The sequence below is a fragment of the Lampris incognitus genome, chromosome 3, assembly GCF_029633865.1.
Source record: "Lampris incognitus isolate fLamInc1 chromosome 3, fLamInc1.hap2, whole genome shotgun sequence".
Classification (NCBI taxonomy): Eukaryota; Metazoa; Chordata; class Actinopteri; order Lampriformes; family Lampridae; genus Lampris; species Lampris incognitus.
The window spans coordinates 76347607-76361172 of NC_079213.1; the positions used below are offsets into that span (position 1 = coordinate 76347607).

At 40.0% G+C, this 13566-nt stretch overlaps 2 protein-coding genes across 2 annotated transcripts; one reads left to right on the top strand and one right to left on the bottom strand.

Annotated features, from left to right (window-relative positions):
* The first annotated feature begins 653 nt into the window (after positions 1–653).
* smx5 lies at positions 654–4889 on the top strand. Its single transcript, XM_056277178.1, has 5 exons — positions 654–679; positions 899–966; positions 2668–2698; positions 2798–2857; positions 3213–4889. Exons 1-5 carry the CDS (start codon positions 677–679, stop codon positions 3336–3338), a joined length of 288 nt encoding a protein of 95 aa, XP_056133153.1. The 5' UTR covers positions 654–676; the 3' UTR covers positions 3339–4889.
* Positions 4890–6370: 1481 nt separating this feature from the next.
* Positions 6371–13025, bottom strand: bcl6aa (BCL6A transcription repressor a). The gene is made up of 9 exons (XM_056276452.1): positions 12992–13025; positions 10862–11033; positions 10527–10748; positions 9486–10439; positions 8733–8914; positions 8450–8617; positions 8197–8327; positions 7792–7929; positions 6371–7656 (listed from the first exon to the last, which is right to left on the bottom strand). The coding sequence occupies exons 1-9, from the start codon at positions 13020–13022 to the stop codon at positions 7513–7515; spliced, it is 2142 nt and encodes a 713-aa protein (XP_056132427.1). The 5' UTR covers positions 13023–13025; the 3' UTR covers positions 6371–7512.
* Positions 13026–13566: the final 541 nt, after the last annotated feature.

Here is a 13566-nt window from a genome sequence, read left to right on the forward strand (position 1 = left end):
CATTTATTTTACTGAAAATGGCATGGTTACTGCAAAATAAGTTAGTCAGGTTTACTGTTTGGCGTTCTCAAGTATGACTACCTTTTTCTCTCTCTTTTATTCTATAGAAATAAAAACATTGAAAATACAACACACACAGACCAAACAAATGGTGAAATAAAACATTTTACAAACCCATCGAACTCTACAGAATCAAAGATTACGTCACAGGTCAACAAAAACAAAATGGTGAGGTAACCTGTAGGCCTTAGCATGGCATCCAGCCTACAGACCCCCCCCCCCCACACCAAATCAAAGAAATAAAACATAAAAAACAACACATAAACCACACAGTGTACTACTGTTCAACTAAAATCCAACATTAACCTCCCCTCCTTCCCCAATCACAACAGACCCCCCCCCACCACTACCACCACCAATCAAAGAAATCAAACAAAACATACACGTATACCACACACAGTATACACTTTAACTAAAATCCAACATTACCCCCCCTCCCCCAATCACAAAACCTACTACACTCCATTGTCAAATTCTACTTGAATTCAGCAAAACGCTATCTGGTACCATCCGGTGGTAGAGATATATAAATGCACTCTGGGTCTGTCGATGAAATGTGACGTAATACGTTAGTAATCAAACTGCGACGAAAGCCCATAGGGAAACAGCGTCGAAAATGGTGAGCGCTCACTATAAATATTTGAATTATTTTTAACATTACATTTAATGCCCTGCTCAAAGATGTATAACTCACTATCATTATCATATTATTGTTTTAGATAGTTATGTGTTTTGATCTACACCTAACTATTAATTGCGTAGTTAATGAAATTGTTTGGCTCGGTGGCTAACATTCCGGTTCGCTGTTAAATCTTATTCAGTATTTATTGTTTTTCAGCTTTTCTACTCGTTTTTCAAGTCGTTAGTGGGGAAAGATGTGGTCGTCGAGCTCAAAAATGACTTGAGGTTTGTATGTAATGTTACCGCCGTATTTGCGGATGCTGATTAATGAGCTCTCCGTCGCCATAGAGGCAATTGGGTTCAGAGAGCTGGTGTACAAATTTAATGGTGGTAGAGGACAGATGTTAGTGTAAAATAATTTGTATCGTTTGCATTATGTAAATTGCGTGAACACAACATCCATTGCACGCTGTCCGTCTTGGGAGAGAGATCCCTCCTCTGTTGCTCTCCCTGAGGTTTCTTCCTATTTTTTCTCCTTGTTAAAGGGTTTTTTAGGGAGTTTTTCCTTATCCGATGAGAGGGTCTAAGGACAGGATGTTGTGTTGCTGTTAAGCCCACTGAGGCAAATTTGTAATTTGTGATATTGGGCTATACAAATAAAATTGAATAAATTGAATTAAATTGAGCGTGTGTCAGAGAAAGAGAGAAAGAAAGAAAGGAAGGGGGGCGTTGGCCCAAGTCCTTATTCCAACCAAGCAGTTACACGCCTGATTCTATTAGTCACCTAATAGTCTTTACTAATGACCTTGACTTGTAGACTCAGGTGTGTAACTGCTTGGTTGGAACAAAGACCTGCACCCACACCAGCCCTTTCTGGATCATGTTGCCCACCCCTGAATCAGTAGACTGTTTTCCCCACTCAATATTTCAATGATAATTGCTGCCGCAAATACGTTTACTCAAGCCTACTGTGACAATGCTGGCAGCTATTGTAATGTTTGATTTCCACATACGTTTGTCAGTGAGATTGACATGAATTTAGAGAACATAGTGAAACAAACTAAAGCCAGCAACATGTTCCAAATTCAGGCAATCTTTTTAAAATGTTACTCTGACATGGGGTTACCCATAGGAAGCTATAAGAAATCAATCAAAAAGCTATTTTTTTTACCTGTTTGCAATCAGTTATAGCATTTTCAAAGGTATTATTGTGATCCTTAAGGTCTCTGCATTCCAGCCAGTGGGTAAAGTGTTTAATCGAGGTGAAATGTTTAAATCCAATATTTAGATAGCATGTACTTTGATTTTGAATGCTAAGATGGCTCCATCTACTGCACTTGTTATGGAAAAGTAAGTGCAGCAAACAGAGCTATCTTCGAACTTCACTATATGTTACCATAACATACAGCAAATAAGTGCAGCAAACGGAGCCAGCTTTGAACTCCAAACCAACAGTACATGCTTCAGAAATATTGGCTTTAAATATTTATTTCACTCTGGCTAAACATTTTTACTCCACCAGCTGGAATGCAGAGACCTTGGCAATCACAATGATACCTTTTGAAAATGCTATAGCTGATTGGAAAAAGGGAAAAAATGGCTTTTTGATTTATTCCTCATAAATGCCTATGGTAACCTTATGTGACCCCCATCTCAGAGTAACAGAATGTTACGATTACATGGGGTCACATAAATAGATGGGGTCGCATATGGGGCTAAAGAAAATGTGCAAAATTGGATTGGTGAAGGGATTGTTATATATTTAAATGGTGCAAACCTGACATTTAACTGGCTTTTTGTTATTCAGTTTGAACTGCTTTGGTATCATATATGCAGTACGCTCATTTTATGTGGGATGCAAGGGGCACTTACAAATCATTGGTCCTCACTTTTCCATCTCTGGCATAGGCCTACACATTTTGCTACAAGCTTTGAAAATTTACTATTTCGCGCTAATTGTTTTGTCTTCTTCATGTTTTTTTTTAGCATCTGTGGAACACTTCATTCTGTTGACCAGGTTGGAATTCATATTTTCTTTGCTGATCAAATACATATAAGGTTACACTTTCAAAATGATTTTCACACTTTTGTCATCACGATTTTATTTTTGTTTCAGTATCTGAACATCAAGCTGACAGACATCAGTGTCACAGATCCAGAAAAGTATCCACACATGGTGAGTTCAGCAGTCTGTCACATCACCTTCTGTTCGTTTGTATTAATAATTCCATTGTCCTGATGTAACAAAGAAAAAACAAGCTATAGATAAGGAAAGTTATTCATTTGAAATTGGCCTGTTATGATAAATCAGTACGTCATTAGTGGTTTGTGAACTGATTTTCATTGCAACCCTTTGTCAAACATAGCGTTCAACACGTAGCTGTGTGAGCTAGATGAAACTCGTAGTGATCAGTGAGCTTATTTGGGAGATGCCAAGAAAAATCAGTGTGATCAGCTTGCGAGGTTGAATGGAACTGTTGCATCAATAATGATGTTGAATCCATGTCCCTTCTTGTTTTATTTTGCCCCAGTTGTCTGTGAAAAATTGTTTCATCCGTGGATCTGTGGTCCGGTATGTTCAATTACCGGCAGATGAAGTGGACACTCAGCTCCTGCAAGATGCTGCACGCAAAGAGGCCATGCAACAAAAACAATAATTCATTTACAGAGAGGGTTTAAGGGACAAGGGATGTTGGAGTATGATAATGGTAAATGTTTTATTGGTTTTATTTAAGTCAGATTGGTATCAAAGTTTCAGCAATCTTGGCTATTCAGCAATATGTCTCACTGTCACATAGGTTTGGATAGAGAAGTCAAAAGCATTCCTTGCATTTATGAATTTTATTTTGAAAAAAATGCTGGGAATGGTATCTACCTCGCAAGACATGATTTGGTCCCCTTCTGTGGTTTTTTTCTTCTTTTGTGCAAACTGAATTGGCACCATCTGAATTGAATTTATTTTCTTTTAAAAATCTAAGTGAAATGAACAACCTTTGTCAAAACTGTTTGTTGTAAAGAATTTGAAGGGTTTTTTTGGTTAATGAAATTTTTATTTATGTTATATGGGAAGAAAAACAAAACTCTTCGATTTGGCCACGGTATAGTGATGCGTAACTCCCTGTCTTTTTTCTTTTTTTTACACTTTTTATTTTTAACAGCATTTAAAATACAAACAAACAAAGTACAGAACAGGAGGTCTTGCTTGTTATCATCCAACACCAAAGACAGTTAAACAGGTATATGTCATCACACGGATTTCAGCTATGTTGCCTAATGAGAAAGGAGAGAGAGAGAGAAAAAAAAACCCTAATCAACAAGTTTCCTTTAAGTAGCAATCCCATTTTTTTCCAGTATTTTTCCCATTTGTCTTTATGTAGACGAAGGGCCAAAGTTATCTTTTCCATGGAACATATATAATTGACAATTCCGGTAAAAAGGTCCATATTTAGAGGATTTTTCTGCAGCCAACATTTGGTGACAGTTTTTTTAGATGCTACTAGTAAATTTTTCAGGGATAGGCATCACCTTTGCATAAGTTTTTAGGGGGGACTCCAAGATACAGAGAGGAGAAAGACATCAGCATTAAAGCCCAGGATCCTTGATATCAAACGTCCCACTTTTTCCCAAAAAGGTTAAATATGTGGACACAACCAAAATATGTGGGCATGGTCCACTTGCATTGATCCACACTCTCTCCAGCAAGGGTGCTGGGTCCCTGAAAACTTGAATTTCTGCTTTGGTGTTAAAAAACCGAATCAAGGCCTTCCAGCAGAAGTCCCTCAAGGTCGGTGAGTTAGTGGTGGGGCAATGAGTTTCCCAGGCATGTAACCACACATCCTCAGGTATTTCCACCCGCATATCTTTTTCCCAACGCTGTCTTACATAATCAATTGAATTTTTGTTCATTGAGGTGATAGCATTGTATAATTTTCCAATGACCCATTCGTTACTTTCACCCTTATAAGCATCTATAAAATGATAAAACTCCAGATAAGTTTTGAGCAACTCCCTGCCTTGATATTTTTTATTTTTCTGGTAAAAGAGTCAGAAGACCTTCATACTTTTAAGTCACTGTTATTAAAGATTTAAATTTTTAGTTGTGTTTTTTTAATGTTTCATTTAGATTTTTTTTTTTTTGCCAGATTTGGAATGTTTAACTGAAATTATGTATTTTTCCTTTGACATGGGTACCTGATTAAAATTCCTTTCTGTGATCTGGGTAGATACTCATTTTGGGGATGAATGCTAGTATGTAAACTGAGAGTAATATGCTAGAATCATCGTTGAAAACTACTACCTTGCTTTTTTTAATCAAATTTATCATAATCAAAAGTTTTGGAATCGGTTGTAGAGGTTAATTTGACTAACTAAATTGCCAACCATAAGTAGGTTTTCACCAAACCTTGATATGAGAAGCATAAAGCGTTAACTGTTCTATGATCATGTGAACCCGTACAATACATTACATATGACAGAGCTCATAATGCTGTACATTAAGCAGTTCTGTTGTTAGTAAATTGCCAGTTGATGGATTCATATGAGATAAGGTGAAACATGATCCTCAAACTATGATCCTAAACTGGCTGCAAAGAATCAGTGTAGCTAAAATACTTAATCAAATCAGGTTTTGACCACTGGGGAGTTATGGAAAGGGCACTAGCATGGCAAAAAATATATTTGCCTTCGTTAAATCTTGTTGAACAACAGCATGGCAAGAAAGCTGATTAATTGTCCTCGGGTTTTTATAGTAATGGTGTGTTTGTCGTAAATCTTACTGTTTGTAACTGGAAATCATGTAGTACAAAGTTTCGGCCAGGCGACATCTGAATGAGCTAGTTGAACACAGGTAGCCACAGAGAGGCTTAATCTGGGATTAGACATGGGCAGAATGTGGCTTTGAATTTGGCTCAATCCCACCACATCAAGTGGAATAAATCTGGGTTTATCTATGGATTTGCCGGTTTTACATACACGTGCACAAATTTTCCTCTTTGGCTAAAGCTCAGCAGGATGTAGTAGGCCATATTTTTCTTGTGTACAGATGAAGCTGAAAACCTGGGTTGCTAATAGGCTTTCGGATGCATCTTTTTTTTTTTTTTACACCCATGTAGGGGATGAAGCAGAAATTGTTTTTCTCAAGGAATCTTTTGAAGAAAGCAGACCCACGTAACACCAGATCCTGGATTTTGCTGTGTTGTAGGTGAGATCCATATTTCCAGGCTTCGAGTTTTTGATAATCATGCAGAGACATTTAATGGTGCCGATCGTCATTTTGTTCACTACCATGAGACATATCAGCTTCTATAGGCTATAGTAAAATGCATATTACAGGTGTCGTCCTGGAAGAACAGATTGAAGAGTTTAGGCAAAATGTAATATTAAAAAAGTAACTAGAATCTGCAAAGGCTGAACATGTTAAAGCTTTGTGACATTTGGAGACGACAGACTATTCCAATACTGATTTGAGCCGAACGCTATCAGTTGACTTAAATTCCTCTCCAGACTTGTGCGTTTACCCCAATAATCTACTTTTAGGGCAGTAAATTCATGTGCTCCATATTGTCATCTAGTTAAATCGCATAGCTGTTTGTCGGCACGCAGGACTATCGTGGTACTCAGCTGCATGTTGACTGCACAAATACAAGTCACTCAGAAGTAAACATCACTCTTCGGACTTGATACATAGAAATCCAATACTTTTATTTTACATTCATACATCTAGAACATTGTACAATTAGTTAATGCAATAAAAAAAATCCAAAAAACAAGTCCTGAAGATTGACAGCTCAAGCAATAATGTTTAAGGTTAAGCATTTAAAAATATATACACACACACGCGCACGCACACAGAGGAATCTAGGACAAGTGATGTCCTTGAATTGTACCTTAACACAGATGGGCTGAACATAAAGGAATTCAGTCACCATAGATAAAGGCACATTGAATACACAGTGTATGTACAAACAAAATATTGACATTTACGCAACTTTACTGTAGGTTCTAGAACAATGACAAAACTGTAAACCTTCACTTAAGAAAAGAAATGGACAAAAACCAAAATCACATCTATACAAATACATTTTTGAAGCAAAATATTTTCTTGGTCATAAAGTCAGTACCTTGAAATGCATAAATGAACACAAGTTGTGGGTTGGCTCTGCCAGCAGAGAGCAATCCCATTGATATAATAATCACACATTATGTCACAATATTTATGCAGTTGCCTACTTCATGTAATGTGGACAATTGGCAACAATTGTAACACCTCATGCACATCCTTTTTTTTTTTTAAAGAGCAGCAGTTCTCATAATTTAGAATGAAATCCATTTCTATGTCAAATGTTTGCATTTTTTTCCTTTCACATGAATATGGCAACTTGACATGGTTGTAACGTATGTAACATCTAGGTAAAAATGTAGACAACTCTTTATACAGCTGGAAATGTCATTATCTTAAAATATATGTACCACCCGTCAATCATTTTCAATACTTTCAGAAAAGTAAGTTATTTGATATAAAATACTGTATTTTCAAAAAAATGGACCGTGTACATTCCATTCCTTCTCAACAAAATAAAGCTTTATATACGTACCTTCAAAGCTTAAAAACACTCCCAACATAATTATATATTCATATAGAAACAATAAAGTGACTATGATGCCGTATGTGGCTCTATGTTCACATGTAGAGGAAACCCGTTTTGGATGGCATACACTGCCAATAAATTTCTTTCATCTAATCAACACAGTGTGGCACTACAATTTTGGATGATTGTACAAGTTGGGGTTTTCAAATGCCATGGTCAAGATTGCCCGCTTTTCCCTTCCCGCTCAACATGTCTTTGTCAAGTCGGTTGGCATGTCTGTCGCCGACATGCGGTATTGGATCTTTGTGTTGGTGATTGCGCCGTGCTTCTGTCGAAGGTGCAGTCGTAGCTGACTCTTGTGGCGGAAGTGCAAGTTGCATTTCTCACACTGGAGAGGAAACAACAACCATATTATTTTGAGATATGTCCCCTGCCAGCGCTATCAATTCTATTTCACTTCTGCTGAATCAAATAGGATATGAGCATGTTTGTATAGTTTAAGTGTCAACGTGCATGCGCTTACATGGTAGGGTTTTTCTCCTGTGTGTATACGCAAGTGACTCTTCAAAGTCTGAAGATGGCGGAAGCGTGTTCCACAGATTTCGCATGGATATGGCTTCTCACCCGTGTGGATCAACACATGGGCACGGAGATGAGCAACCTGGAGACACGCAAGAAAAGACATTATACACAGGTAGCATTAGTAGTCAGCAAAGTAATCCCGTTGGTCAGAGACGCGTTCCGACCATACTGAGAATTCCAATACCTGATGGGTTATGAGTACTTTGGTAGTACCAACAATGGTATCTTTAATACAATGTGTCACAAAAGCATCTCAGTGGAAAAAAACATAACACAGCCAAAATGGGTGAAATGTATCATTAAGACCAGGACTGAAAAAGCCTGATGCTTTGGCAAAAGATCTCACCTGTACAAAACGAGCTCCACACGTCTCACATTTGTATGGCTTCTCTCCTGAGTGAATGCGTGTATGAGTTTTGAGGTTTGCTGGTCTGTTGAACTGAGCACCACAGATATTACAACGATACGGCTTCTCCCCTATATTAAAAAACGAAAAAGAAGTAAACATGTTGCTATAAAAGGGCCACAGACACTCATTTATTAGAACAACGGATATCAAAATGGAAATCAAAATGTAGTCAAATGTTAAGTCTATATACCCGTGTGGACAGTCTTGTGGCTGGCAAGATTGCCCTTGTAGCGGAAAGCTGCTTGACAGCGGTCACACTTGTATGGCTTGTCACTGTGCACTTGAAGCATGTGCTGTTTCAGGGCTTCATCCTCAGCAAACTTTAAGTCACATTCATTGCAAAAGAATGTTCCATTTTCTGTTCGGGAGAAATCAAACTCGTATTAACCCCTATACGCAGAAGTAATAGTTGATTTGGATCTGCTACCAACATGCCGTAGTTCTCGTGTACTTTTGCTGCAATGTAAACTCACCACAGCTGGAATCCGAGTACTCTGAATGCAACTCTGCCATCTCCTCTGCTAAGCGAGACCCAGCGGTGTTGGGACAGACTTCCGAGTGCTGTGGGGACTGCGAACCACAGGATACACAATTCAAGTGGCTAAGGTAGTGAGGAGGGTGGCCATCACTACTCCTCTGTGATCCCTCCAGTGCTCTGGAAATACAAAGCAAATGCTTCCAAAGTCAGAGGTTATTTCTTTCAATATGCGAATGACGGTTTCTGACATGGGAATTGAGTATAGAGAAGTCCAAAATGTCGGAATCAGGAAATTTTTAGTACACAAATGTGGCATTTTCGAAGCGACAATACATGGGAAACTTTCTGTGGTGATAATAAAGGGGAAATATTGCCTTTGCTGGGGGACGGCATATGTGACGTAGTTTATAGGAAACAATAGTGTTTTAAAATACAGTTCACATCAATTGGTGAAAATGTATTGTGTATTATGGGAATGTTTAAGATCATGGGCATGTGTTATGGGCATGTTTAAGATTATAATAAACATTTGTTTCACATAAACCTACATTTTATTTTCCTCCTGTATTTAAACATTCATTTAAATTGTATCTTTTTATTAACATGCATGTTTTACAGTGTTACATATGTTTTACCATGTAACACTTTCTATTATTATGTTCTACTGAGAACCTCTAAAATAGAGCTCATTCAACTTTTTTTTAGCTGATCAGCTTTTTACTGACTTGTATTTATGTGAAGGACTCACCTGTTGATGATGCTGTTGAGGCGACTAGCCTGAGGTACGGGCAGATCCTCGCTGTGCTCACTATTCTTGGTTGTGGTTTGCGGGTCAAGGTTTTCAGAGTCGCTGGTATGGAGGTAGGGCTGCAGGCCAAGCCGCTGAGGCGAGCGCAGCCCAGGATCCCGCAGCCCAGCCTCGTCCTCCTTAGCACTCTGGTTCAGCACAATGAACTTGTACTTCTTCCAGTTGCGAGCCTTGGGGTCCTGTGTGCCCTGCTGGGTTTGGGTCGTTTGGGAGAGGCCAGCGTTCTTGCTACTGCTCGACTCAGTAGGGGAGTTGGGCTGGCAGTCAGATTTGAGCGGACTCTGGGGACTGCTCATCAGGCTCTTTCGTCCAGCCGAGGATATCCCCAGGGGGTAATGCTGATGGATCATGTCTTCCTCTGCTTGAGGACCATGCTCTTTACCCGTCTCCTTCTGTTGCTCCAGTGGCAACACAGGAAACATACGCTTCCTAGGGCCGAGACCGATGGGCTGTCCTACCGATTCATGGTTTTCCTTTCTCATCTCATCGTCTCTTCCTACCTCCCTGGAGGCATATGTGGCAGAGTGAATAATGCTAGAGGAGCTAGTGCCAACTGCCCTAGAATATTCTGCCCTGATGGTATTGTCATGTGGAGAACAATGCTTATGGTGGAGACCATTCTTTGAGAGGTCAGCAAACACATTTTTGGTATCAGTCAGTTTGCAGAGAGGGAAAGGGAATCCTGGCATAGGAAACTGACCATAGAGATGATAATTGCTGGGGGTACTCATCCCGCTGAACATGTTTGAAGCGTAGGGCCTCCCATCCCTGAATGGGGCAACTCGGCTGTGCAAACTGTCGACCATGTCATGGGGCCGATAGGCATGGACATCCTGAGGTAAAACCAAGGGACTGACCAAAAACTCATCTCTGGGCAGCTTGGCTGATGGATCACTGTGGAAGGTATGAGAACATAAACACCCCAGAGAAAACAGTAGCAGACATTGAATAATATTTGAAATTGACCCCACTGCAACCAACCTGGATTTGATGAATCTGTGGCACGTGTCCACAACATGGTCCATCTGCAAATAGATTGCCGTATTCATGATTGCCACGATCAGGCTCTCTTTCAGCGTGAGACGGGAGGTGTACATGAACTCCAGGAGAATGGCAAACCCTTCTGGGTCCACTTTTGGGTCCAGGCTGATAGCATTAAGGTTGCACTTGTGGGAGTCAGTAAAGATGGTGTAAAACAGTCCACTGCACTCATGTAGAGATTGAAGAAAGGAAAGAAGGATCAGTAAATGATGGGTTACTTTGTTTTCAGGGCAGATGCGTAAGATATTTCATAACCAGACTTGAATCACACACACCTGCAAGCCATCAGAACAGTCTTGTGTGCGCGAAATTGCTGTCTGTTGACCAAGATGGTGACATCTGTGAGAATATCCCTGCTGCGCAGCCGATTCAGGTTGAGTAGAACATCACTTGCATGGCGTGTGAATTGGATGCAGCTGTCTGCTGCGCAAGCCATTTTGTCAAGTTCTACAAATGTAAAACAGAGATAATTTCACCAAAACAAAATAAGATTTGAGAGGGGTTCGTTTGGTGCCACACACACACACACACACACACACACACACACACACACACACAAATCAAGCTGACACTTAAAGCTCGGAAGTAGAAAAAAAGCTCTCTTGAGAAGTGTGCAGTCAGTGACATTTCACCAAAAGACCCATTTTATTTCTTTATCACCCGTCACAGCCAAATGCACTGATGGAGACCTGCTGTCAGAAGGCGGCGCCATTTATAAAGTAAACAGTGTCAAGACGTTTTAAATTCTACCGTAGTCATAATTACAGAGCAAACCACCAGGTTATAGTATTAATGGTAACGATTGTGGTACTAATAATTAGTATGTCTGAACGTATTAACCAACTTGATCTGGAAGTCGGTCTTAGTCTCTGAGGCATGCAGGTGACTGGAAAAGAGCGTCTTTAGTGTAAATAATATACGTCCATCGTGTCCGGCTGAGGAACTTGTTTTAAAAAAAAAAATCAAACGTGCATCTCGGAGCGAACATCAAAATAGGCAAACACGTGTTTAATCCTCTTTGTGGGGGTAAAACGTCATGTAGAAAGTTCAAGACAAGTTTGCTTTCAGTAGGTTACAGTCGTATTTTTTTTCCCATGATAAGACAGTATTGCAAGAGGGAAACAACTAATTTCGATCATTCTGACAAGTCATATGAATAATTTCCTTCATATCGAATTGAAATTTCCACCACAAGATGTCATCGCTTCAGATTTCTGTGGAAATACAGCATTAAAGTTACACAAGACCATGTGATAAAACGTTGAATCACTATCCGTCATCCGTTTCATAAATAGGATTTAAAAAAAAAGAAGATTTGTTATACGACACTGAATACTGACGCTTAGTAAACTCGATGCAAAAGTGCATTCCATAACACAGACGCTGATATATGATTTTTATCTCTCGGCCAGCTTGAAGAGTGACGCTTGTAACCGGACACGTCCGAAAATAAAGTTCAAGAATAGAATGTTGCCCACATTGACATTGCTCTGAACGCTAATGCGCGTTATTTTTATTAAAACGCGCACAGTGCAGACTTATTTTAAATAAAAAAAGAAAAGAAAAGCCAATACTCGAAACAAACAGCAAATCAAAATTCAACATTGCGCCAACATTTTACGCCAGTCAATACAAAGATACAGTTGAACTTCGCAGCGTGCAGCGAAGAGTTGGCTGGGCTCTGCGCACATTACGCGCACAGTCGAGACAGATACCCAGTGACAAGTTTGTGCGACGGTGTTTCTCGCACACCGGAAAATTGCCAGCAACTGTGGGCTCTACAATGTTTCCGCTAGAATGTAATGTTTTCCATTAGGCGGAATCTTCAACGCTGCCTTTTTTTGCTTTCTGTGAGCCAATTATCTGTCACACCGAACACCTCAAACACAAGGCTGACAAGACACGCTGCCCTGCAAAGTTCGCATAGGACACCGTCACGTTTTTGTATTTATCAAACACAGCCGTCTAAAATCAGAGTGCAACAAAACCGAGACTAAGCTGACACCGACCTCCACCCGAACCCCATGCCGTAGGAGCCCTGGGTCTCTCACGACGTAACAGTCGCTGAAAACAGTAGCTATTACACAGCTCAGTAACGTGCTTCTGTTTCACTATAGCGCAGAAGGCATTTTGCCCACCGGTTTGAGCACATCGCTGAACAGCGCAGCACAAGGCAGATGACCTGTCAAAAGAGGAGCCCGCTGTCACAAGAGAAGCCACTCAGGAGAATCAGTTATGCCCTAGCGTAAAAACTGTCCACCAAACAAAATCACACCAAGCCTGGCTTCGACAAACATTTTAAGAGCAGAATCGGGGGGGGGGAAAATCCCTAGGTCTAAAACATCTTCAGAACAGAGTAGATAACTTCGCGCCAAATTAAAGGAAAAAGGAATTTAAAAAATCACCTGGTAGCGCTTTCCTAGAAACTTCTTGCATCACCACTTCTAAGAACCCCAGTTCTAAGAATCAGCCGAGCTCAATTCTCGGAATTTGAGCCCGTGACTGTACCACTTTCCAAGGGAAGGGGAGAGTCGCCGCTGGGGGACGGTCAAAATCGCTCGCTCCTAAAACTGATATTTTCACGCATTTCGAAAACTTATTGGTCGGTAACGACTTTATAATAGATAAAGCTTTAAACTGTTGGTCAAAAATATTATTATTTTACGTTATTCTGAGAGAAAATGTCGCGGTGTGATTTCGATCACCCCTTTCTTTTGGTTGCTTCCAGTCACAGGATGACGGACTGTCTACGTAACGAGTTCCTTAAACCCCGCCCCTCAGATTCTCAGAACTTATTCATATTCCATGACATCGGCAGTGTCCCCCAGCTGCCTTCCCCTCTCCTAACTCACATACCTAACATGTGCCGCCTATAACCGCAGAATTTAGTTTAAGGCTATGATATACGGACAGATCTTTGTGATTTTTCCATTTTATTTTTATTTTTTTGTCCCATCGACAATTACTTCTTTGTTGCAAA

What these genes read in the sequence shown, in the direction of transcription:
- bcl6aa (XM_056276452.1), bottom strand. Translation starts at nt 13,022, where the DNA reads ATGCAAGAAGTTTCTAGGAAAGCGCTACCAG. An exon ending in GTGGAGCTCGTTTTGTACAG is followed by an intron (nt 7,930 to 8,196) that starts GTGAGATCTTTT and finishes GCGTGTCTCCAG; the next exon opens with GTTGCTCATCTCCGTGCCCA. An exon ending in CAGGAGAAAAACCCTACCAT is followed by an intron (nt 7,657 to 7,791) that starts GTAAGCGCATGC and finishes TTTCCTCTCCAG; the next exon opens with TGTGAGAAATGCAACTTGCA.
- smx5 (XM_056277178.1), top strand. An exon ending in GAGCTCAAAAATGACTTGAG is followed by an intron (nt 967 to 2,667) that starts GTTTGTATGTAA and finishes GTTTTTTTTTAG; the next exon opens with CATCTGTGGAACACTTCATT. An exon ending in CAGAAAAGTATCCACACATG is followed by an intron (nt 2,858 to 3,212) that starts GTGAGTTCAGCA and finishes ATTTTGCCCCAG; the next exon opens with TTGTCTGTGAAAAATTGTTT.